At 38.5% G+C, this 27,058-nt stretch overlaps 1 protein-coding gene across 3 annotated transcripts in view; it reads right to left on the reverse strand.

The window, feature by feature from the left end:
- Window positions 1-366: 366 nt before the first annotated feature.
- LOC131035881 (protein DJ-1 homolog A) overlaps window positions 367-27,058 on the reverse strand; it is a 123,429-nt gene continuing 96,737 nt past the window's right edge. For 2 of the 3 annotated variants that reach the window (XM_057967638.2, XM_057967637.2), the window contains 3 exons: window positions 15,738-15,938; window positions 891-1,031; window positions 367-779 (listed from right to left, as the gene is read on the reverse strand). In XM_057967638.2, coding sequence (XP_057823621.2) covers window positions 573-779; window positions 891-1,031; window positions 15,738-15,938 — 549 coding nt within the window. In that variant the 3' untranslated portion in view covers window positions 367-572. The remainder of the gene's footprint in view (window positions 780-890; window positions 1,032-15,737; window positions 15,939-27,058) is intronic. The other variant, XM_057967636.2, reaches the window with a different exon arrangement.

The following is a 27,058-nucleotide window of genomic DNA, read 5'->3' on the forward strand; positions in this document are numbered from 1 at the left end:
ATATTGTTTGTTACTTCAGTTCTATTTCTTTTTGCAACTCTTTTCTATGTTTTTTAATTATTCTGAATAATTATCAATATCGTTTTGCTTATAACATATCTATATTTCCACAGTTTAGAGTGTTGTTCCCTACAGTCTCTAGGTTCCAGATCATGTACACTTAATTTCCATTGCATTGATAGTGGTAAATTTTTGGTGCTATAACATGAGGCCGACAGTCATGGAGCTTATTGTCTACTGCAACTTTCTAACCTATCAAAACTCTTTCCAAAATTTTCCTAAACGAATGGAAATTTTGCTTTTGGTTAACACGAATCTTAAAAGTTTATCCATACATTGCTATTTTGCCAGTGGAAATTACTTAGCTGACTGGAAATTCACAATTTAGCATCATTGTGACTGATTTTTAAAAACTTGAGGTGAATGGGACACAATAATGAAAGATACTATAAGATAGTTGCCACCAATCATAATTTACAAAAATTATTGATGTACAAAAGTGGTTCATAAGGAGAGCTGAATTGAATATGGAAACTACAGTTAGTATGAAATGCTTAGGAATCTGACACACCCTAAGAATAATCATAGACAATGCCTTTGGAAACATTTTTTGCCCGTTCTTTGCCATAGAGCTTATCTACCATAGCCAACGAAAATTCTATTGCTGTTCCAGGCCCCCTGCTTGTAATCAATTTCCCATCTATTACAACTTGTGCATTGACAGCACCTTGATCCAAGAGTTTCCCTGAGAAAGATGGATAAGCTGTTGCTTTCTTCCCCTAATATGAAAAGCATAAATATATATAAGAAGTTAGAAATACACAGCTCAAAGAGTAATCTCCAATTCCATAACTTTGTTACTTGAAGAAATTCAGAGATTCAATGGATACCTTGAGCAACCCATGGGTTTCTAGCACCACCACAGGAGATGCACAAATAGCTCCATAGATCCTATTTGACAATGCCTGCTCTCTAAGCAGCTTTCTCAAAGACACTGACTTTTGCAACCTTTTTGCTCCAGGCATACCACCCTGTGAAATTACAAAAAACATTATAGCAGACAAAAGTTTGATATATTCTTCGAATTGAAATAACTAATTAAGTAATTATTATAATTTACCCACATATAACAATAGCCAAGATTACTAAAATCAATATCCATTAAATTAGCTGCTCAAAAAGTCAGCAAAATTCCTCATCTAAAAAATATTCCAGAGCTTAGATATTATAACTCAGCCACATTTAATCAAAGCTAAGATTACCAAAATCAATATCCACCAAATTAACTACTTGGAAAGTTCAACAGCATTCAAGGAATTCTCATCAGAAAAAAGTTCAGTGCTTTCATTTGTATATGCCTTCCACCAATTTCACAAAGAGACAAAAAGAATGTTAATTCTATTCCTCAATTTCCTACCAACTTCCATCATAGCATGCTAGTGACCATAACCCTCAAAATGTTAAAGACAACAGCCTCATTAGACACTCTATCTTCTCCAATAAAATTAGTGTTCCAGAGGGTCTCATACCCTGCCCCTCCTACCCACTGCTACCAACTAACTATTAAGGTCATCCCTAAGAAGCCCTTATAGAAGCAAGGGATGCCCCAAAGGCATCCCCCTCTATTGCGGACAATGGGGGAATGCTCAGATATCCTCAAGACAGCCAAAAGATGCTTATGCATCCCTCATCCATCCCAAAGATGTTGGGAAGTCCCCATGGTCTGGCCACACATAAAGTCAAAAATAAAATAAAAATTAGACCTAAAGACCTAGCCCTGACCCTAAATTGCTAATGGGCCTCAACCACAACCAACATCCTCAAAAAACTATAAATTAACAAGCCCACACTCAATTGAAATCACCGTCAACACTTTGCAAAGTTCATGTTCACAGATACAGATACAAAGATGGATATGGTATCGGATATGGATACGGCCATTTTTTAAGAACCTTAATATGGATACAGCTGGCAACGACATTCTTATTTGGTGTAGGTTTTGTTTATACCAAATATCTAAAAAAAATTGAATGAATGAAGTTTTTCAAATTGAATTTAGGAAAATTTATGTCAAATTTTTAAAAAATTAAATCACATAGTATTTGGCACGGTTGGAAAGTCAAGGTTTTTTGGGCATGCGTGGGTACGTTGATGTGTTTTTTATGACACTGTGTAACACAAAATAAATTACTAAGTATTCTATCCTCTCTTGAACAAAGACCTCTCGAATGCTAAACAATTGATTAAACGAGACGACTCCAAGGTTTTAATAGTCAAGTCTTGACTTTATATTGTGGATAGACTCAATGATTGTGATGTGATTTTGCAGGAATCACAAAGGGGACTTACGTTGAACATGAACACTGTTGGAACTTATGATGCATTCTAACTGCTTGGAGAAATAAAGACAAAAGAGATAGGCGTTTAGAAAAACTACGCTACTCCTAAGATCAACGATGGCGATAAATGTTCCTCGGATAGACAAACTCCTTCAAACCAGGATTTTCTTTGCCATGACGACAACAACCATGCAAACTTGATGCAACCTTCTAAGGAAAATAGAAGGTTTTCATATTGCAAATACATCACCAAAATACCCAATGTTGGCACAACTTGAACAAGTATCTACAATTGAACTTAGCACACTGATGAGGTTCAAGCTAACTTTACACACTGACTTACAATCAGCAAACCACAAAAAGTATGAACCAAGGAATTCATCACAATATCCTCATAAGCATCCACCATAATCAATGCACTTTACTTAAACTATGAGAAGCAGAGACCATGCAACAAGTTGAAATAGCACACCAAATTCACCATAATTTCAATGAAGAGAGTATTTAATTACAAGTCCTAGCAACAATCTCCTTGCCTCCTACTCTACTCTTAACTACTAGCTAATTGCTATCTACTATTAACGTTTACAATAAGAGATTTGAGCCTTTTATAGTGCTCTCAATACAATTCAATAGCCCAAATTGATTCTCAAATCAATGGCCGAGATTACATGATAAAACCCTAATAGGGTTTGTTACAAGAAACTCCACTCTGGCCAATGAGAAAATTACATTATTTTGGGACACATGTCCAAACTTTGAATGTGAACCAATGAGAATTGAGGTTAGGTACATAAAATAGTATCTAATGAAGCGCCATGTGTCACCTTCTCCACTCTTGAATGAATCAAGTTCGATGAACTTAGACATACTGATTTGGAAGAACTGGATTGGTTGGTGATGAATAGGACACCACATTGGCTACATCATCACAAAGTGCTTGAGGTCAAGCAATATCTCTTGATACTCAACATTATCCAACTTGCTCAACATGACGAAGGTAATGGAATATATTCCCAAATTGTATCATCTAAGCATGGTCAAGTGAACTTTCTAACTTTGCTTAGCTCTTCCACCTCCTTAGGAATGAAAATTGTTTCCTCTTGATTATCTTCCTTGCATTGATCTTTCTTTCTTTCATATTTCATCATCATCCTTCTTATACCTTGGATGTACTTGACCTTGACCTTTGGATTTCCAAAGGATATCTTTGGAAATCCAAGGTCGTTGTAGTTGCGGTTTTCATTTGCACTATCTTCCTTCGTCATCACCTTGAACATCTTGATCTTTGCACTTGCATTGCTGAGTTCATTCACTAAATTCTTTGCTTTAAACATGCAGCTGAGCCTTTATCTTGAATTCCTTCTTGTCATAATATTGTCATTGCAAAGCTTCTCCATAATATGAAGTCTCTCTCCTCATTGGATCTTTTTCATGATGTTGATGTTCATGAATCGCATCCCTTTCACCATGAAGACCTTAATGTTAACCTTGCATAAGTATCTTGTGCTTGCTTGATGAAGTCTTTCACCTTGGAGTACTAGCAATGATTCTTGGATTTCTGGAGGAAATCCAAGATTGTATACATCTTTGTCTTTGTCACCATCCTCGTTCATGACTTGACATGTTGACCTTTTGGCGTAACATAATTGTGGCTTTGATGCCAGCTCCATTAATATCCTTGTGCATGTTGATGAAGTCCTCTTGCACTAGAATTCTTTCTTTACCTCTTTATGCTTCCCTTTGTATCCACTTGCAATCAGACCTGCAAAAGAAAATTAATTTGAATTAAAACATTATGAATCAAAGAAATAATCATTGAATGAATCACAAATTTAAGTGTAAAATGTATGTTGCATTCAGGCCTAGGTCTGATTTCAATCTCACACACCTCATTTAGGTCTGGCCCTATGTTTAATCCTCCTCCTGTTTTCATTAAGATCTGCACATTTCAATTAGGATTCTCATGGCACATGCTTTGGGTTCACATATTTTGGTTTGGGCCCATATGCTTCAGCTCTTCATCTAAATGTTTTTCCTTGTATTCACTTGCTTTAAGCAAGGCTACACGTTTCAGTTTAGGTCTGTTCATCTTAATTAAGATCCACACGCCACCCTTGGGTCTTAACCATTTTTTATCTGCCCTATGCCACACATTTGACTTAGGTCAAGGCCTATTTCATCTCCCCACATGTTTCATTTGTTTTATGATTTTTTTGTGCTCAAGTCTCATTCATATGGTGGAAAATCGCACCTCAGGGATTAATTTGTCCCTACTTTTATTGATCCCACATAAGGATAAATTTCATTTCAAATTCTAATTGCTCATTGGTGGAAATCCAATAGGGTAAGGGACAAATTTAGTCACTATGGAAATTCCCATTACCTTAGCAAGTTTAATTCCTTGGTGGAAATTCGATGAGGAAAGGGACAGATCAGTCCTTATGGAAATTCATTTTAGCTAAGCAAGTTTTACCTTCAAGTGGAAATTTGATATGTATAGAGGCAATTTAGTCCCTATGAAAATTCACATTACCTATAGCACATTTTCCTCCAAATGGAAACCCAAACTAAATAGGGACTATTTAGTCCTTATGAAAAATTGTTTTGTCCCTATGAAAATTGTTCAATTTTGCAAGCTTAATCATTGAGTGGAGATTCGAAGTGCATAGCGACAAAATTAGTCCACATGAAAATCCATTTTTCCTTTGTAATTTTTACTTCAAGTGGAGATTCGACCTGTATAGGGACTTTTGATCTTCATTTTGTCCCTACTTTTAGGCGTGATTTCTCATAGGTAATTTGATTTCAAGACTTGGAGTGGAAAATCCATATGCATAGGGACAAATTTAATCCCTATTTTGTCATGATTTCTCATACGTAAATTGATCTTGAGGCTTGAAGTGGAAAATCCAAATGTATAGAGACTTTTTGATCCACGACTTTCCTTGATTCTTCCCTATGAATCCTTTAATTAGTTTTTTTCAATTCCTTAAAGAGTGGAAAATTGACCTCCATAGGGACAAATTGATCCCTATTCTTTGTCCTTATTTTTAATGTAACAACACCCCATAGCTAAGTTGATCTTAATGCCGTGAGTGAAAAATCGAACCTCATAGGGACTTTTTGATCCCTATTTTTGTCCTTATGGAATTTCATTTGGATCTTTGATTCAATTGCTTATGAATTTCCTTGTCCAAATTTGTTCAAATTCGCATTGCTTGTTCATCTCCAAGGTGGAAAATCGGTTTCCATAGGGACTTGATGTATCCATTTCTTAAATTCAAACCCTCAAGAGTGGAAAATTGATCTCCATAGGGACTTTTCATCTGTCATCACAAAATCCACATTTATTCGCAACAATTTTCATCATTTTCATTCAAATTCAAAGGAAGAGTGGAAATTTGATCCCATGGGGACAAAATAAAATGGATTTAGACAACCTAGTTTTCCAAACGACTCCCTTGCAATTTGACAACTTTTCACATCCTTTGACAACATTTCTTGCTTCATGACAACTTTTGACAATATTAGATAATTGACAACTTTGATCTTGATACGGCACCCTCTCATAAGCAAAGGCTAAAACTAGGAAATTATTGCTAAGCCAAGGCAATCTAAGCAAAACAACTATGCTACCAAGCAAAAAGTAGGGGTCCCCATTTGCAATGGGGCGATGTGTGAAAACGTCACAACAGGTACAATACCCAACATGTATTTGAGTCGTATCAGATACAAATCCGTTTCAGAAATGGGATACGCATGCGCAGGGAGGGACGATGGAGTATCCAGCTACTTTGACACTTTGTCATTGCATTGAGCAAGAGCAAAAAGAAAAGGAAGACTTCAATTGTCTTCATCAATCAATCATTTAAAGAATTGATCAAACCTTCAACATAAGAAATTCACACTCAAATCCTCGTTTGAAGCTTGAACATTGAGTGTTGTTCAATTTTCATTTTTAATGTTTTTTGCATTTCTTTTAGCATTGCAATAGAATTATTAAAATATTCCAATGTTTAAATACTAATAAAAATATAAACATCAATAATGAATCACACTGTTGTTTTATTTTTTATTTTATCAAATTGTAAAGTTTTAAAATCACAAAATGCATTTTTTTGTTTTCAACTTTAATATTCAATGTTTATGTATACAAATCATGTTGGCACTATGCAAGAATTATTTATGTGTTGTCATTGATGTCAACACTGGTCTGGTTGGTTACTGACCTGTTCCAGTTTGACATGGTTTTGGCTGAGGATTATCAGAGATTCTGATCCAATGTGATCAGATTGATTGGATTCGGTTTTGGATGATTATTCGGGATGATTATATGCTTGTCCTATTCAATTGGTTCATGATTTGGTGCTCCGGAAGCTATCGTTTATGTTCTAGTTTGCCGGTTGATATTCTTGGTACCAGTTGGCGATACCGGTTGGTGATATTTGATGAAATGGTTAATTGGTTTTGGTCCGGCTTCTAGAAATGGTTCATAACGTGCTGAAGGTGTTCTTGATCGTGTCCTAATTGTTTGGTGGAATCGCATTGGCTGGTGTGATGATTTGGTGATCCTATTTGGATCCGGTCGTTTATTTTGTGTTATTGACACTGAAGGTTTCTATCGGTTGGTGAAACGTGTTGCATTTGGTGTTAGCGGAATTTCTGGTGGATATAATTGTTTGGGAATTTGAATTAGGTCCATGTTGTGTAATGCAAATCATAATATTGGTCCGGTGGTATCGTGTGATGTAATTTTTGTAATTATGGGTTATGGGTTTAAGGTTTAGTCGACCTTGTTTATCAAGGTTGATGATCTGTATATATAGGTGATATATTCATGTAATTTGCATAGGATGGTATGGTTATGTATGCATTATTAGAAAGTGGTTTATGCGAACAAGGTTATATCATTCAGCGAAGGTTTGAGGAGAGTTTGGTATTGCAGGGCAGACATCTGTGCTTAATCGGAACTGTATCAAGCATTAGGAGATGCTATTTCCACAGTTCATTTCCTCCGGATTGTAGTCCGATGATTATGTAAGTCAGTGAGACTTCTCTTTTGTGTTGAGCAGTGCGCTCTAGGCGGTTGGCCTGATTGCAAGTGCAATCCCCATTGTAATATTTCACATACTACTGCAGAAGTATTATTTGATTGTGGGTAGGATTTCCCACCGTGGTTTTTCCCTTAACCGGGTTTTCCACATCAAAAATATTGGTGATGTGTGTTTTGTACTTTCATGTTTTATCTTTCACTGTGCTATTTTCATTGTGCTCTGGTAGAAGGTTTATAATTTGCAATAATTGTTTAACTTGTGGAAAACTGATTCACCCCCCCCCTCAGTTTTCCTCTGGTTCATTCTAACAATTGGAATCAGAACTTGTTAACAAATCATTCATAGGGTTTCTAATTTTGCAAATCATTATATGTTTTAAATTTGTATAACTGTTATTTTTACTATTTACTATTTAGGGGTTTATAACTGCTTTTTGGATTACTTAAACATTGTTTTTAAAGATTTTAAATTTAATTTTTTTATATATTTATTTGTATAATGATTCACTTAATAATATGCATAGCTGATTTTTTTATTATCATTTGATTTTTTTGTATCCACTGCATCTACACCTTGTCTGATCTTGAGTCAAAAAAAACAAAAAAATTAAAATAAAACAAAATCAGAAATCCTCTTTTTGTCTTAAAAAATTTCAGCTTTTACTATTGGTATTTAATATTCTGTTTTTAATTGTTATTTCATTTTTTAATATTCATTTTAAATATCTAATCACTAAAATAGACTAATAGTCAAATTAAAATTGCATCTTTTATGTATCCTCTGCTTCTGCACTTTGTGCGACCTAAAGTAAGGAACAAGCATTCCACTTTTTGTATATCCTCTACTTTTGTACTTTGTGCAAGTAAAAAAAACATTAAAAAGAATCCTTAAGTTGACTTGCATTTGCCATTAAATTCAAGCAATGAAGTTAAACAACAGATTTCATTTCTTGCAATGTTGCTATGCATTCTAGAAGCATGAGTGACAATGAGGAGGCTCAAAACTCTAAAAATGAAATACAAAGTCAAACATAGAACATACAAAAAGGAAGAACAAGAAAGTTCAATGGGGAGAGCTTCTAATTTCATTTGCCCTTCTAAAGTGTTGAAAGACTTTGTAAAGGGACCCTTCAATAAGAATCCCACCAAAACAATTTTGCTAGCAAGAAACAAATGAACAAATCTAGTAGTTCACAAGGGTCGTGGCCACTCATGTTGCTATGGACTAGGAGGCAGTTCTTACCTTTGAATCTTCTGCCAAACAGGTATGTGAGAAGCGTTGATGCTAAGCATATCTTGTGTAGGTGCATTGTCAAGAATATCGTCCTCCAACTAATTCCTTGGAATTTACTGTTCAAACATCTCAACTTCCTACACCCTGGAGGAATTGGCTGGCAATTGTGCTTCCTCCACCCTTGGCCTTTTCTGTCGAGGTTCTTTCGGTTGGGCTTCCTGTTGGACCTCTGGTTGGGCTTCTTTCCTCTTCCTTGTTCTTGACTTCTTAGGAATATTCTTTTCTTTACTATGCTCAACTCCTCCTTGTTGGATTTCACCTTCCTCGGCATGGGCTTGTGATGACCCTTCTATAGCTTCACTATGGGAATCCAAGTTTCCCATTAGTTGGTAGCTCAAGCGAACATTTGCTTCCTTCAGCGTCCTAACGTGCCAATCAATCCAATGCCTTGTGAATTTCAAAACTAGTCTAGCCAAAACATCCAGATCATCAATTTTTGGTTCCGACCAATCGGGAACCTAGATAGGTCTATCCTTCAACTTTTTAAATTCCAACTAAACAACATCCTGGTCCTCTTTAACTTGATCTAGCACTCAAATAATTTCACCAATTATGATCATGTCAAGGGGCAAACTGGGAAACATTCTTTTCCGGATTTCAAGATCATCCTTGGCATTAGCCCAAAAGTCTTCCAGGTGAAATTTGTGCCTGAACTTCGATCCAACAACCACTCTGATTTTATTATATGGATCAAAGTAGGATCTAGTGGTATGAAATGTCAAGTGATAAAATGCCAATTCTTCCATAGACTTTTCAGCCACTACCAATGACGGACACATTTCAACACAGTTGCCTATGACAATAGGGAATTCAATGGACAACTTCCTTTTCTTCTTTTGAATCATGTCATAGGCAGTTAATTGCCTGGTGAGTTCCAGCAACACCATTTTGTCCGTTGGATACCTTAAAAGTTTGTGTGGCTGAGAGGCAAATCCTTGGACCCGAATGTAGGTAAACTTCGAAAACTAAATGTACCATGCTCCAAATTTTTGTATCAATGCTCTAGCCTCTGGCAACAACCTTGTGTGCAGATCACCTTGCAATAATCTAGTTAAGTACATTGTGAAGGTGTCGCTCACCAATTTGAAAGAATTAGTGTTGTATAGGTGCAACTAGGGATAACATTCATGAACCTTCAACTGTCCTAGTCCACATCCCATGGGTCCTTTTCCTGGTAAGCTATTGTAATTACCCATCCTTGCCAGTGAATAAATTACATATGAGCTCATGTAAAAAGACTGGATCTACTTATCCTTCAAATTCTTCAGTTGCTCATGCAGGTAATGACTGATCAATCTTGCCCAATCCACTATCTCGTTGGCATTCATAACTTTGCCAATGAAGAAGAACATCCAAGTTTCAAATATGAAGGCATGAGGACATCCCATAATTCTACTCAGCATCATCACAAGGTTAGCATATTCCTATTTGAAGTCAAAACTGGTGATCTGCTTGGGCATCTTTGTAATATGCGACCTTGGCGTCAGCATCCAAATTTAATTAAAAATTTTGGCACATCTTTCAACACCAACCTCATATATTGTTGCCAACCTATCCTTGGTTTTGTATGTCATGGAATGGAATGCTAGAATTCCAAACGTTTCTCCAATTGCCTTCGCGGTCAAATAGGCTAGAAGCTTGCCATCTGATGTTAAAATTGATCTTCTTTTTGGATTGCAATGCTTTGCACATTCCAAAATCAGCTCCAGGCATTGGATGGCTGGAGGGAAACCAACAGCTGAGACAATTCCGCTCTTCACAAATTTGATAGAAGTGGCTGACGGAGAACGTCCAACTGTTCCAAAAATCCTGTTTCGGAAAGCTCCCAGCTGGAAAGTTACCAAGTTGGTGTCGCTGATTTCCTTCCATTTTGAAATAATCTTGGATTTTGGAAGGAATCTTTTCATCTCGTTCTTAACTTGCGCCTGTCGGGAAGTAGCCGCAGCCTTGCTAGATTCCGCCATTCCTACAAAAAAAAATAAATTAATGTTAAACTCATCGTAATGAATTAAATAAATAATGGAGAAGAAATTTCGGCTGATAAATTCCCAATGTGGAATAAAATAGAACCTCCGCAAACAAGAACTACTAGAAACAAATAAATTCTTCGCTTTTGATTCTTTGCCACCTCTCTCTAACTTCAATTTTCTCCAAAATCCTGCATGAGAAATGACTTCCAATCCTTCGTTTAAATAGAATTTCCTTACCAAGTTGCCAAGTTGGCGAGAGGTTAAACTTAGCAATTGTATTTAAAATGCGCCATACTTTCCTTGATAACTCGCCATGCAAATGGGTCCCACTGTAAATGTTGAGTTCAAAATAGAAATTTCCATAATTCCTTAAGTTGTGTCATAAAAGCAGAATATTCCCTTTGCATGTTGCCAACTCATTGATTGTGAAAATCTTTCCATTTCAAAATTAAAAGGATATCTTGAAAGATTTTCTTTCCTTGACAATTTATCCACCTTGGTTGGAATCCTGGTCGTCTAGATTTCTGGAGAGATAAAATTCCTGGAGAGAGGAAGTTTTATCTAGGAAAAAAAAATTTGTGCTTTTTGAATTCATCTTGTTCAAAGGGAGCTTTTTGGTCAATTTTTCACTTTTACTATTTTGTAAGATTTTTTTCATTTTAGCTCCAAGATTCAAGAGAAATTATCTTCCTTGATCGATTCTTCTTTTACCTCCCTTGAAATTTCTTCATTCTAGGCGAATTTCCTTGAGAAGGACATTTTGAATTTTTTCTTAACTTAATTTCCATGCCCCTCTTTCAATGCCAATTTCATCAAATGGAGGAATTCATCACTTGGAAGGAAATTCCTTCCTTACTCTTGTCCAGTGCTCCTATCCTTACTTGGGCGCTAAATCCATGGTATGCAAGAATTTGTGCCTTGGAGGAAAATTCCTCCACAACCTCCATTTGGCGCCATGCATCCTTACCTAGGCACTGAATTGACCCTATGGAGGAATTTGTTCCTTGGAGGAAAAATCCTCCAAGACCTTAGTTTAGCTCCATGCTTGGGCATGGAAACGACATGGTGAAGGAATTTTGGGTTGGGAGGAAAATTCCTCCACAACCCCAATCTAGCGCTCCACTTCTAGACATGAGCGCCAAAACTATGGTGTGAAGGATCCCTTGTCTTGGAGGAAAATTCCTCCAAAGCCCCCATTTGGCACCCATCCATCTTGGAACCCATTTTGCCAACGCAAGGATTTTTCATTGATCCTTCACCAGACATAGCCAATTTTTGCTCATTTTCCAGATTTGGATGCCCATTTGGGATTGAAGTGGATTTTCTCTACCCTAGGAGATTTTCAATGCTTTCCACTTCAGGAAAGAATTCAAAACAGCCATTTTTTTATCAACTATCTGCTTTTTCAACTTTTCGAATTTAGGCCAATATTTAGGATTGTTTAGTCTTTAGTGTCAAGACCCCTCCTTGTGAAGAACCTACCAAAAATAGTAAGTACTTCAAACTATCAAAATTAAGGCAAACCGGGGCAGGATGACACCTACTAAAAATGGAAACTTACTAAAAAAGGAAACTGCTAAAAATAGTGAGTTTGATTTTTGGCAAAATAAAGACAATCCAGGAGGCAATGAAATTTCCTAAAAAATTGGCTTAGAATTCACTCAAATTTCACTAGTAGCTTCCTTGAAGAGACCTGATTTCATTGCAACACTCAGTTTTTCCAAAACCCTAAGGAAAAGACATCAAATCTGAGTCTAAAGGGAAAAACTCTAAAATAGGCAAAACAAGTTCCAAACTTAGCCAAAACACTTGCAAACCGAGGAGACGGAAGAGACTGCTGCGAAAAGACCCAAAGAACCAAAACCAAAAGACCAAGAGGACCTAAAAAGTAGGGGGTCCCCATTTGGAATGGAGTGATGTGTGATTAGGTCACAACAGATCGATAATATGCAATGTGCAAAATGACACTTAAGGGCACTGAGGGAAGAAGGCTCACACAAAAAATGGGTAAAGCAAGGCTTAGTCTCAACAACAAGGATGCAAATTTCAGTTCCACAAATACTATTTAGAAGGTTGGCCCTTAAAATGTGGTGAAGGATGTGAGATCTGGGCTATGTGCTCAATGAAGTTAGTGTAGTGTCTCAAAAGGTTCCTAGAGAGGGCTGTAATCTGTTTAAGTAACAAATGTGCAAGAAGGAGTTGCCTAGGCTCAAATGACTCAGTTTGGAATGATAAACACAGCTGAAATTGGCACTTGACAAACAGTCAACAGCAGCAGCCAATTTGTATGCCCAGGACATATTTTAACATGTTTCAACAGGTGTCCAACTCCTAAAACAGCAAAAGACGACGTTTCAATTCTGCAAAATGAAAATGTTACAGTCACATATATCAGCAGCTCCCCCAGTGAAATGAAGGCAGTTTATGCACTTTCACCATACTCCAGTTTTCAACTGTAAATTATTAGCAGTTACAATCCACAGAGTAAGAAACAGAGGGTGGTTTCAGCACAAATCTCATAAATTTCATTAACACAAAAATATGTATTTTAAAAACTAACACAATTGCTTGAGGTTTCATATGCAAGGCTGATCCAGGGGCAAAATCCCAGCATTTCATGGCAGCTACCAGCCATTTGTCAACCTTAAGCATTTGCTTGACACAAAAATCTGTATTTTAAAAACTGAAAATTGCTTGTGGTTTCATGTGTAAGGCAGATCTGGGGGTGAATTCCCAGCATTTCATGGCAACTACCAGCTGTCAGTCAATCTTATGCATGGCAGATCTTGAGAGTTTTGTCGGGTTTATTGCCAATGCCTAATAGTTCTCATGATAGGGTTTGATCAAATCTTTACAGTTTGTTCATCTGAATAATCAACTAAGGTTTCCCAGAATATCATGGTATCTAATATTTTGTCTGGTGAAGGTTTTTGATTGTTGACAAAGGACCTAAATTTAACACTCATTTTTCCTTGTTTTCATGGAGGACATCAGATTTGATGATGAAGTTATCAGCAGATGGATCGATGAAGATTAGGGTTTCAGTATTCTTCAAAGGATTTGACAAGTTTTAGAGCAAGAAATTGCATTAGGATCTCAAAGAGATCATGTGCCAAATTGCTATTTATATAGCAAGGGCTATCTAGAGCAGCTGTTTCAACTTTCAAGAAATTCCATTTCCAAACAATGGATGAGAGCTTGCTTTTAATGTTATTTTATTATTTCTTTTCTCTTTATAACAATAATTTTTGGGATAAACTAATTATTATTCTAAATCCCAAAAATTGGGCATATTGTTACTTATTAATAAGTTCTTTGCACACGTAAACTTTGAATGATGATTGACGATACACTTATGCTGCCGAAATCATTATTCATGCTATTTTGCTTGTGTTGTAATTTAATTAATTAAATTGAAATTAAATGATATTGTCAAACTTTGTATTGATGTTTCTTTTTCATGTAAGTGGTAGCTTTGCATGTAACTTAGCTATTTGGTCCTTTGCATCATGTGTTATCTAGTGTTGATGTAGTTGTTTCCTTTGAAATCCTGTTTGAATCTAATTTCTAGTCTCTGATTTAGCCCATATGAAGTTAAATGTTTGTACGTTTACATTAGTTGCTTTCATTCATAAATCTAAAATATCTCGATTGTGAGATGAGACTTATTAGGAGTCTTGTGCTCATAGCCAAGGCAAAATGATAGATGGATTGGTAGTTACTTTCATTTATGCAAATCCCCCAAAGAAAATATTGTGTAGTTTTTATAACTGTATATTTTGTCTATATCTAGTGTCAAAGGTAATTCTAAATCTCAAGGTGCTTCTCCCTATGATTTGAAGAGAGATTTTACCTCACATATTGTTCTTGATTGAGTTGTCTCAAAAGAGACAAATGAAGAAGCTAACATAAGAACACATTCATTCTATCATTCAGCAGAGGTGAGAGAAGCTCATACTCCCTTGCATATGTATGCCTATGGATTGAACCCAAAATGGTACATGCAAAAGCCTAGCAGAATTATCCTTATGAAAAACACTAAGGTCAAAAGAGGTTTTATTAAGGCAATTACAAAGATGTAAAACATGTACAATACAAAGGATGCCACCACCATTCATCATGAGTGGGCTAGATTTGCCACACTCAAGGGCTATCTAAAAAAGACAAGGTTGGATTTCCATAGTACAGTGCATGATACCCAATACTATGACAAAAACACTAGCCATTCATCTCTTGTCCCAATTTTCTAGTTTCTTTGATGTTGAGAGGAGTTGATCTACATACAACTACATACACTGTCATGAGGAAGAAGTTTACTTTTAGGAGAGTAGAGAAGCTTGTAGTTGTATATAGTGCATTGTATCTCATGGACTATAACATGCTTTACATACAAGGAGAGTCTACTAGTACGGTGGGATATAGACCAAGAGGAGCTAACATAGATTGATGAGAATCAAGTACAAGCAAAGTTGGTTTGTGTCCGTTTGGAGAAGCTTCAGCTAGATGTATCCACTTCCAACAATGCTAGTGATGAGGACTTGGGCGTGGCATTTGAGAAGGACGATTAGACCACTAAGGCATTGGCTCATTGTACTTCAATGTAATCATCATATTGCAATTTTGAATATAATAATGTTGATATTCAATATTTTGAATCCGTTGTGTCTAATAGTTTAAATTTTTCTATTTCAATTCTTATACATTTTTTTATAACTAATTTTTCATGTACTATATAAAATTTGCACCACCTTCCCCCAACTGTGACAATATCTAGGTGCATAATCCCCCTGAGAAACCCCTACCACCATCCTCCATTCTGAAACTCTTTGAAACACAGCTTAAACTGAAGTAAAGATATATTCTCTATTAAATGCATAAGCACACTAGCATTACTTCTTTTAGAGTGATAATCTACTATAGAGCACCCTGAGAAATGATGTTGAAGCTGATAAAGGTAGTACATTCACATTGTATAATGCACCTACAACCTTCCCACTCTATGCTTTGCAACACGCATGCATGTTCAATACATTTAATAAATTATGAAATGTGCATACATGTTGAACTTAAAATCTTACAGGAAGAATTATCAGGTCATATTCTGATGATGCAGCATCTTCAATAAGCTTGTCAGCAACAAATTTTACATTTCTGGATCCCACAACCTCTAGAGTTTCTTCTATTGAAGCAACAACAACATTTGCTTTAGCTCTTCTCAAAATATCAATAACTATGACAGCTTCCATCTCCTCAGATCCATTAGCCACTGGCACAAGAACCTACCAATAAAATATTAAAAATGTATGTACTGCAATTAACTGAAATGCCAAACATAGATGCATATCAGTAAAATATATGAAAAATCCTGTTCTACTTTGTTATTATAAGCTTGTAGAAAAGTCAAATTTTATGGGCAGCCTCCGAAATATGATATCATTTCATCAAACAGGAAACATTCTATTCAAACAAAACAAATTTCAAACTCAAAGCTATCACTAAATTACTGATTTTTAAAAGGGTTACGGCTTCCTAAAGACCTTCAACTACCATCAAAATGTCTACTGAAAAAGAGAGAAATACCGTGCCACAAATCAAGTAAGAATAAAATTGCGACTTGTGCCAAAAATGATTTGTATCGTAATAATATTGCACAAGGTATGGTCAATCATTGCAGGTTAATATGTCAAATTCAATGAAGCCAAGCAATATTAAATTAGATTCTAGATGTCGTAATCCCATATATTATGATAATCAGTATCCAAATAAATTGTATACCTAACTCTGTCAGGATAGGTAACTTCAAAATCAAGACTAAATTTTCAACCAGTCCATTTGTACTAGGGATGTCCCATTGTTTATGCAAGATAAGATTTGGAATTACCATGTGATTCCTTAAAGGTAAGTGCATCTCATTTTTTGTTTGTTCAATATAATTCGAAAAGATCTCTATTTCTCTCTTTTTGTTCATAATGTCCTAAAAATGGTGGATCCAACCAGCACAGTGAACAAAATGTTCTGTCAGGCAAAAAACTCTTTCTCCAATGCAGACTGTCTGGAAGCCTCAATACAACATGTGCAGTGGTGCAGGAGCACCAACTTGACATTTTTTTGGTCTAAATGTGGCCTAGGAGTTTTAGGGGTCTTGTTTTATTTTTGGTTTGAATAAAGGTCCTTGGTGACAATTTTGTATTTTCTCAATTATGTTTTCTTGTAGGGTCTGTTTTGGTGTCAATGTTAATAAATGGAATAAAGATGCTCAATCAGTTGTAACTGAAACACCAACAGTCATGGTATGACTGTTGGTGTCCAGAAGTTGTAGTTTTTGTATGCCTCGCAAGCTATGAGGCAGGTGTGGTTGATGAATGTTACGTTGCTGAAGGAAGACTGAAAGAAGAACAAATAAAGACTTTCATTTTCTGCTGCTCAACTCGGGTTTTTCTGAACTTCTTTTCTGTTTTTGTTTGCTCAGCCTGTAGGGTCTCTTCCAGAAGTAGTATTTCATATTTGTTAATGGTGTTATGAATTAATTTGCTTTTGCATTTGTTTGGAGTTCGGGTGGTAAGGAAGATAGGAGTTTCTGTCATCTCTGTGGCAGGAAGTATCTGAACCCGAGTGGTCTGTGAGGTTGAGAATCCAAAATGTAAATGATTACCATCCCACCTTGCTATAAGATATAACCAGGTGGAATAGGAAATGTTAAGGACATTATAATGGTAGTTTTGTGTTCTGCAACAGAGGGTGGAGAGGGGATTGTCTCTCTTCAAAATTGGACCTAGGATCCTCATGTGCTAGGTTAGGATATTTACTGCTATCTGTTAAGTCAGAAGACCCTATGAGAAGGATAGGTGAATGGTGAGAGAAAGATAGTTCCACCCTCTGTTACATCAAGTGGTATCAGAGCACGGTTGTAGATCAAAAGGAAGAAGTGAATGAAACTAGGTGCAAGTAAGTTGAAGACCAAGATGCCTGCGAAATGTTATTCTACAGTTAGGGAGATTCAAGAGTTGAAAGATCAGCTGTTCTTGAAGGAAAGACTTTTCAAGGAATCTCAAGAAGCAACCTTGGCCCGGTTAGCAGCTTTGGAGAAGAACCAAAGAAGAGGAATGGTCAATGGTGACCAAAGTGATGAGGAGGAGAAAGGGGGTGACAGTAACAACCCTCCAGATGTGGGTCAGTAGGTGCCAGATCCACCAACTGACCCTGAAGAGTTCAGAATGATAAGGATGCTCAAGGCTGTGAAAGGGGATAGTGTTCCCATGGCGAAGGTTGAAGTGCCCATGTACGGAGGAAAAAGAGATAGTGAAGAGCTCCTAGCATGGATAGATGCACTTGACAATTTCTTTGAATTTGAGGAGGTACAGGATTCCAAGAAGGTAAGGTATGCCAAAACAAAACTGAAAGGTCCAGCACTCACTTGGTGGAACTTTGTTCAAGAAGAGAGGGTGAAAGAAGGTAAAGCAAAGATAATGTCATGGGACAGAATGGTGTCAAAATTCAAGGCCCAATTCCTACCAGTTGATTATGTTGTGCGGACATTTAGGAAACTTCAAAATCTGAAGCAGAAGGATATGAATGTTATGTCCTATACTGAAGAATTTCACAAACTGACTTTGAGATCCGGACACCATGAAGATGAGGTAGAGAAGATTGCAAGGTATCTCAATGGGCTGAGATTCAACATATGGGATGAATTGAGCTTGGCCACCCCAAGAACTATGGAAGAAAGCTACCAACTCGCTTGTAAGGCTGAAGAAAAGATTAAGAGAAAGCAAGAACAGCAAGGAAGAGGTCGGGGAAGAAATTTTAGAGGTAGAGGAAATCATAGTGGAAGAGGACCACAAAAGGACACAGGTGAGCAGAATACAAACCAAGAGTTTAATGGTGATTCAAGAGAAAGTTTTAGAGGTAGGAGACTGGGAGGCAAAGGAAGAATCAATGGACCAAGAAGGGGTTCTAATACTTTCTCAGGAAAGTACTATAACTGCAACCAAATTGGACATCCAACATGGAAGAGTACTGATAAAGTGGGTACAAGTTCTTATAATGGAGAAAAGAGGAATCAATAGGTGCGAGAGGAGGATGAAGGAAGTGTGAACTCTCCTTCCATTCATGTCACTCCGGAGACAGGAGAATCTCTGATGATTAAAAGGACTCTAATAAAAGTACCAACCATCAAGGAGCCTCCTCAAAGGAAAGCTTTGTTCTGAACAACTTGCAAATCCCAAGGCAAGGTATGCAAAGTTATAGTTGATTCAGGTTCAACAGATAATATAGTGTCTTTAGAAATGGTAGAAAAACTTAAGTTGAAGAGAATCCCTCATCAAAATCCTTATAAGATATCATGGCTTAATAAGGGACAGCAAGTACTTGTGAATGAGCAGGCATGGGTAGAGTTTAATATGGGTCCTTACAAGGATAAAATTCTATGTGATATTGTTCCAATGGATGTGTGCCACCTTCTTCTTGGAAGGCTTTGGCAATTTGATAGGAGAGCCCAACAAGATAGGCATAAAAACATTTATGTTATTGAGAAGGATGGTGTGTCTTATACCCTTGAACCACTGCAAGAAGATATGGGTGCAGCTCATGAAGGACCTAGTGTCATGGTGGTGAAGGAAAAGGAGTTTTTGAAGGACCTTGAGGAGGAAGAATGTGGATATGCCATTGTAGCTAAGCCAATCTGCAATATTGCAATTAGTGACAAGGAAGAAGTCCCAAGTGAAGTGCAGGGTCTACTTGACAAGTATGAGAATATAGTAGTGGAGGAGTTGCCAAATGCTTTGCCTCCAGTCCAGGATGTAAGACATCACATTGACTTAATACCGGTGCAAGTCTGCCCAATAAGGCAGCATATAAGATGACACCTCAACAAAATGAGGAGATCAAAAACCAGGTGCAGGAGTTGTTGGACAAAGGTTTAGTAAGAAAGAGCCCAAGTCCATGTGTTGTGCCAACTGTTTTGGCACCCAAAAAGGATGGGAAGTGGAGACTTTGCACGGACTCCAGGACTATAAACAAAATCACAATTAGGTACAAATTTCCTATACCTCGGATAGAAGACCTCATGGACAGCCTAGCAAGTGCAAGGTACTTTTCAAAGATAGATTTAAGGAGTGGTTATCATCAAATAAGGGTAAGAGAAGGTGATGAGTGGAAAACAGCATTCAAAACCAAGAAGGCCTCTATGAATGGTTAGTGATGCCCTTTGGGTTATCTAATTCCCCTAGTACATTCATGAGACTCGTGAATGAGGTCTTGAGGGATTTTATCAATAAGTTTGTAGTAGTATACTTGGATGACATTTTAGTCTACAGCAAGACAAAAGAAGAACACTTGGAACACTTGGATAGAGTGTTGAGGAGATCGAATGAGGAAAGACTAATGATCAACCTCAAGAAGTGTGAGTGGATGAAAGAGGAACTCGTCTATTTAGGATTTGTGATCTCTCAAGGAAATTTGAAGATGGACCCCACCAAAATGGAAGCAATAATCAGTTGGCCTACACCTAGGACAGTTGGAGAAGTTAGGAGTTTCCATAGTTTGGCAAGTTTTTACCAGAAATTTATCAGAAATTTCAGTCATATTGTTGCACCAATGATTGACACCATTAAGGGGGAGAAAAAGATCAGGTTTCAACGGACAAAGGAAGCAGATCAGAGTTTTGAATTCTTGAAGAAAAAGGTATCACAACAGCCAATCCTTACACTTCCTGATTTTGGTAAAGTATTTACTATTGAGTGTGATGCCAATGGGTTTGCAATAGGGGCAGTACTAAGCCAGAAAGGAAAACCAATTGCATTCTTTAGTGAAAAACTTAATGAGGCCAAAAAGAAATATTCATCATATGATTTGGAGCTTTATGCCATGGTCCAAGCACTTAAAAAATGGAGACATTATCTTCTACCTAAGGAATTTGTAGTATTCATTGACAATCATGCTTTGAGTTTTCTTAACAGCTAAGAGAAATTAAGTCATAGACACATGAAATGGGTAGAATACCTTTAGGCTTATACATTCACCATCAAACATAACAAGGGTCAAGCCAACAAAGTAGCTAATGCATTGAGTAGAAGAGCAAGACTAGTACAAGAAGTGCAGCTCCAAAGTATGGGAATAAACAGTTTTATAAGTATGTACGCTGCTGATGCAAATTTCAGTGATGCTTTTAATGTATGCCAGCAATTTCAAGGTTCATTTCATAAGGACTATGAGAATTTTGTGATACAAGATGGGTTACTCTTTAAGGAGGCCCAGCTGTGTGTGCCCAAATGCTCAATGAGGGAGAATTTGGCAAAGGAAAAGCACTGTGGTACTTTAGGGGGACATTTTGGTTGTGATAAAACTTTGGAACACGTCAAGAGGGTTTACTATTGGCCAAAGATGCACTTGGATGTGAAAAAGTTTGTTGATAGTTGTATGATATGTCAAAAGGCTAAGGGCTCAAGTTCCAATGTCGGTTTGTATCAACCTTTACCCATACCAAGTAGAGCATGGGAGTCAATAAGTATGGATTTTGTGTTGGGTCTTCCAAGGACTTCAAGGGGGTTTGATAGTGTTTATGTAGTAGTGGACAGATTTAGTAAGATGGCACATTTCATTGCATGTAAAACAACTAATGATGCCTCTCATATTGCATATTTGTTCTTTAGAGAGATTATAAGAATTCATGGTTTGCCATTGTCTATAGTATCAGATAAAGATCCCAAGTTCATTTTTGGAGAACCTTGTGGAGGAAGCTAGGGACTAATTTAACTTTTAGTTCTGCCTACCATCCTCAAACAGATGGGCAAACTGAGGTTGTGAGCAGATCTTTGGGCAATTTATTGAGATGTTTGACAAAGGAACATAATGAAGCTTGGGATTTGATCTTGTCACAGGCTGAATATGCCTATAATGACTCAATCAACCGTAGTATTGGTAAAAGTCCATTTGAGGTTGTTTATGGAATGCATCCAAGGGGAGTCTATGAGCTGAGAGACATAAGTGGATTGAACAAAAGAAGTGCACATGCTGAAGATTTTGCTGTAACCATGAAAGATATCTCAGAAAGGAGAGGCTTCCCAAAGGCAAATACACCAAGTTAATGATGAAAAAGAATGGTCCTTGCAGAATAGTACACAAGTTCAATCCTAATGTATATGAGATTGAACTCCCACAAAGAGTTGCCATCTCGCCAATCTTTAATGTGGCTGATCTATACCCTTTTAGGGGATTTGTTGTTGCGGGTTAGGAAGCAAGCGAACCTGAGGATGCTGATGTGGATTGGATTAAAGATCTTCCACCTAATCAACCTATGCAGCTTGAAGCTATCCTAGATTCCAAAGTGGTGAAGAGAACAAGAAGGAAGGAGTATAAAGAGTACTTGGTCAAATGGCTTGGTTTACCAAATGAGGATGCAACCTGGATGTTTGAAGCAGACATTAACCAACATGGAGTCAAAGTTGAAGACCTCATTTTATCAGGAGGATAAAATCTTTTCCTCTGTGGGTGTATGGTGCAGGAGCACCAAATTGACATTTTTTTTGGTCTAAATGTGGCCTAGGAGTTTTAGGGGTCTTGTTTTATTTTTGGTTTGAATAAAGGTCCTTGGTGACCGTTTTGTATTTTCTCAATTATGTTTTCTTGTAGGGTCTGTTTTGGTGTCAATGTTAATAAATAGAATAAAGATGCTCAATCGGTTGTAACTGGAACACCAACAGTCATGGTATGACTGTTGGTGTCCAGACTTTGTAGTTTTTGTATGCCTTGTAAGCTATGAGGCAAGTGTGGTTGATGAATGTTACGTTGTTGAAGGAAGACTGAAGGAAGAACAAATAAAAACTTTTCCTTTTTTGCTGCTCAACTTGGGTTTTTCTGAACTTCTTTTCTGTTTTTGTTTGCTCAACCTATAGGGTCTCTTCCAGAAGTAGTATTTCATATTTGTTAATGGTGCTATGAATTAATTTGCTTTTGCATTTGTCTAGAGTTTGGGTGGTAAGGAAGATAGGATTTTATGTCATTTCTGTGACAGGAAGTATATGAACCCGAGTGGTCTGTGAGGTTGAGAATCCAAAATGTAAATGATTACCATTCCACCTTGTTGTAAGATATAACCAGGTGGAATGGGAAATGTTAGGGACATTATAATGGTAGTTTTGTGTTCTGCAAAAGAGGGTGGAGAGGGGATTGTCTCTCTTCAAACTTGGACCTAGCATCCTCATGTGCTAGGTTAGGATATTTACTGTTGTCTGTTAAGTCAGAAGACCCTATGAGAAGGATAGGTGAATGGTGAGAGAAAGATAGTTCCACGCTCTATTACATCATGTAGGTCAACAACATTTTTCTTAAAAAATCTTAGCAATTTTTTGATGTTGTAGTCCAAACACAACCAACATTAGCTGCTAAAGTCGCCACAATCCAATGGGTCAATAAAATAAATATAATTACCTGCGGTCACACACATGCAAGTCTCCAAGAAAGGAATCAACGAAAATCAACAAGATTACAAGAATCATGAGAGCAGATGCAAATGGAGCATGAACAGTTAAATATCTTTTTATGTTTGTAGTGCCGCTGCAAACAAACCTTAAGATTCCTTTTCACTGAATTTGAATTTATTCTTCACAATCTCGGTGCATAATACAAATATTAAACTATATATATATATATAATCAAGACTCAATCCACATAGATTCTGACACTAAAAAATCTGATAAACCTAGCTCTCAAACCACAGAAATTGAGCTATGGGAAACACAAAGGTTCTATAGCAGTACTGCCCCTTCCAAAGATGCCTCACTCGACACCCCTATTTTAAGACAATTTGTGGATAATGCTAATGCTTTGGCCCTGTTTGGGATTTGCTGCTTGCTATATATTTGCACTGGGATGTGAACCTTGGTTACCATGAGGATAGATTTGGACTTAAATCTTGTGTATATACCTTGGTTATGATGCTTTTATAAAAGCCATAAGTCTGATAGTTTAAATGGAAATTCAGATACGAATGCAATCTTGTTTGAGCATTTATCTTTCAGAAAGGTAACTATATGATGTACCATTTATCTATAGATGGCAACTATGTTACGTAAGGTGATTGTTTACCCTGTGGGGTGTGTTATTAATATTGCATATCAACAGTCAGATGATAACCATAGGATAGAAAAGTAACCAGAAACTCAGAGCAATGCTTTCATTAATGCCAAAATGTCTAGTACAATAATCATTCTCTGCATCAGTGTGTCCAACAACAAGTACAAGAGCATATATAAAGACACGGTCGAGGGTTGCGGTTACCACCCGTGGGGAACTGTCGTGCAACGGACAACTACCCTCGATGACACTAACATACTTAACCAACGTAGCTTAACAAGTAGTACAAAGCCCATTTTACGACCAACATCATCCCCCCCCAAAGAAAAGTCGTCTCCAGACGACAAGGACAAAAATTCGGGACTAACACAACAAAATGGGGATGAAGTACACTGTATACAATAAGAAAATCACTGAGAAGAAGGACTTGAGGGGGCGTCCCTGAAGGAGGTAGTTGCATTGCTGATGAAGAAGATGCAGGAACTGTTGACGCCAGTCGAGCCCGGAACTCATACACCTGCTGCGTCCTCGCCTGAAAACCCTTTTCTGCTACCATCCGATGCTCAAGTGCGGATTTCACCATTATTGCTTCCGCAAGGAGTTCTTTTTTTTCCTTGACATCATAGTCCTCCTGTGCCTAAACCAAACTTGTCTGCAAAACACACTTTTCAGTCTCAGCCTCCACCAACTGCTACTCAAATGATACTGTCTCCCTAGCCAATTTGTCCTCGATAGCCACCCGCGCTGCCCTCTCGGCATCCAGCTCCTAGGTACGCTGAGCTAAGTCTCACGCTACTACTGCCTCCAACCTGGTGGTCAGCTCCTCCCAAGCCCTCTGTGCATCCACCAAAGCAACCTCACGTCCAGCCGAGACATACTCCGAGTTCCTCAAAGCGTACCATTCATGCCTAGAAATGGCCACAACCCTCTGACACAAAGTCTAGGAGACGCCTCAAATCCTCCATCACACTCCCCAAAGGTTGATAACTAAATTGAATAACTCCCTGGTGTCGTACGACTTCGCGTGCTTGCAATGTCTTCACTCAAACTCTGTTTGTTCGCAACCTCCAAATCCGTCTCCCTCTACGGCTTTTGGCTTCCCTGCCAATGCTTAGCTTCAGGCTTCTTTCTCACAGTACGGAACAACCCCAACACTTACCGTGACTTCTCTGATGCCCTTCGCCCAACTCAAAAGTGTATTGTAGCTTAAAAATAAACTGGGGGTCTGGGGCAGTGGCCCCAGCGGGGTCGAGGGCAGCGCCCCAGTGGGGTCGAGGGGCAGCTCCCCCGCCGCCAACACCAATTTACAACCTTCAGAACCACACGGAAGTCCATGGTGCACATCATTTTTGTGATATTTTAAGATGCCAAAAACCTTCTCCACTCTAATTTTTTCAGCGTCCTGGTTCCAGACTCCATCGAATGATTTTTCAATCTGGTCGTCATTTTTTTTTTTAAATTAAATGCATGCTTGTTTGAATGTTAGCGCAATTTTTCTTTTCACATGCCATCACCACCGTTTATCCCTGTTGTGCCATGGTATTTTTCCTTTCACCCTTTTTTTTAAACCACCGCCGCTGCCGTCGTGCTCCTTCAGCCGGTGACCTCCGTTGACGATGGTCCACTGTACGGTGGTTCCCCTGCACTGTGGTCTCACCGTGGTGGTTCCACCGTACGGTGGCCCCCCCGACAGTGGTTCCACCGCACGATGGTCACTGGCGGTGGCCCCCCCGACGGTGGCCCCCTCGACGGTGGTCCCACCGCACAGAGGTTCCACCGTGGCCACCGATTTTTTTTTTATAATTTTTTTTTTTCAATTTTTTTTTCTTTTTAATTTAATTTCCTAATCTAATTGTCCAGAGAGTCTTCGGCTCGGGTCCCATGCCTCTGGGATCGCCCTTCATCCTTCTTGGTTCGCCTCGCCCGAGAGTCTCCCGCTTTGGTCCCGTGCCTCTAGAGTCGCCTGCCCAGCCTCTCGGGTCCCCTTCCAACCTCTCGGGTCCCCCTCCGAACTCTTGGGTGTCCTTCCGGCCTCTCGGGTCCCCTGCGCGCTTCTCGTGGTTGGGTTTCAATTTGGACCCGTTGATGGCAAGTCTATTTTCAATGGCCATCCGAAGACCTGGAACCATAAATTCTACAGGGACCACGGTCTCCTTCCCGTACATAAGAAGAAGAAGAATAAAGATTTTGAAGGTTGCGGCCTTCCACACAGGGTTCCAATCATTGCCGACACGAATGATCTTGGGATATCTTGGGATTATCTACGTCACCGAGGTTTGTCTCCTTCAATTTTACCTCTTGATACTTGATGGATTCTTCCTTCGGGAACTGGTGTGCAGTGGTGTCACTCACGGGCGTCTCCCTTCCAATATTCTTTGTATTCCGGAAAGTACACCTCCTCTGTTACTTGCTCTAGTTCCTCTACTTCGAGCCTGTAGCTCTAGAACATTTCGTAATCCTCCATCTGCCAGTGGAAGAGCCCGTTCAATGACCCTGCCTCATCCTCAGAGCACTCTCCTAGTTTGAGAATCCCTTCATCGTTGGGCTCCATGCAGCCCCGTCCTTCGTCCCTCAGGTCACCTTCTCCTTCACCCTCCGATTCTGAAGATGATGCCAGTTCCTCACTAACCAACTGCGTCCCAAGGCCTATGATAAACTTCCTTCCTCCATTCTCCATAGACAGAGTGTTCTTCTTCCAGTTGTGGGTGGCATTGGCTGCCACTAGCCACCCTCTCCCTAAGATCACATCGTACCCTTTTTTCTTTAGTGGGATTACCACGAAGTCTAGTATGAAGGGTTGCGCCCCGATTGTAACTTGTTGGCCCATCAATGTCCCGATGGGTTTGATTCCATGCTGATCTGCTCCCAGCAAATTGAGTGTAGATGGCCACAGCGTCGGCTTCCCTAGCTTCCGCCAGGTTTCTTCTAGAAGAACATTCACTCCCGATCCACCATCGACGATGGTATCGATTAGAATGATGCCAAGGATACCCATCTCCACAATGATCAGGTTCCTTCCAGTGTTAACTGCAAACAGCATGGGGTCTATTGCAGACCCCCTAGGAACATCCATGCGGTGGTTGGTATTGGCGCGTGGTTGGGAGAGATCATTCAGCAACGCCGTTCGTAATTGAGGCATCGTCTGGAGGAGATCGTGTACCTTCACAAGCACCTCCAGTTTTAAAATTTGATTTAGTATAGCCTCCTCCGCCTCCAGTCAACTAGAAGTACCCGCCGTACCCTTCGCCTTCGCCCTCTCTCGTATCTCTTTCTCAATTTCTTCCCATGCTTCCCGTACCCTTCGCTTCTCCGTCTCCGGGTCTAGGCA

The sequence above is a fragment of the Cryptomeria japonica genome, chromosome 8 (genome assembly GCF_030272615.1).
Source record: "Cryptomeria japonica chromosome 8, Sugi_1.0, whole genome shotgun sequence".
NCBI lineage: Eukaryota > Viridiplantae > Streptophyta > Pinopsida > Cupressales > Cupressaceae > Cryptomeria > Cryptomeria japonica.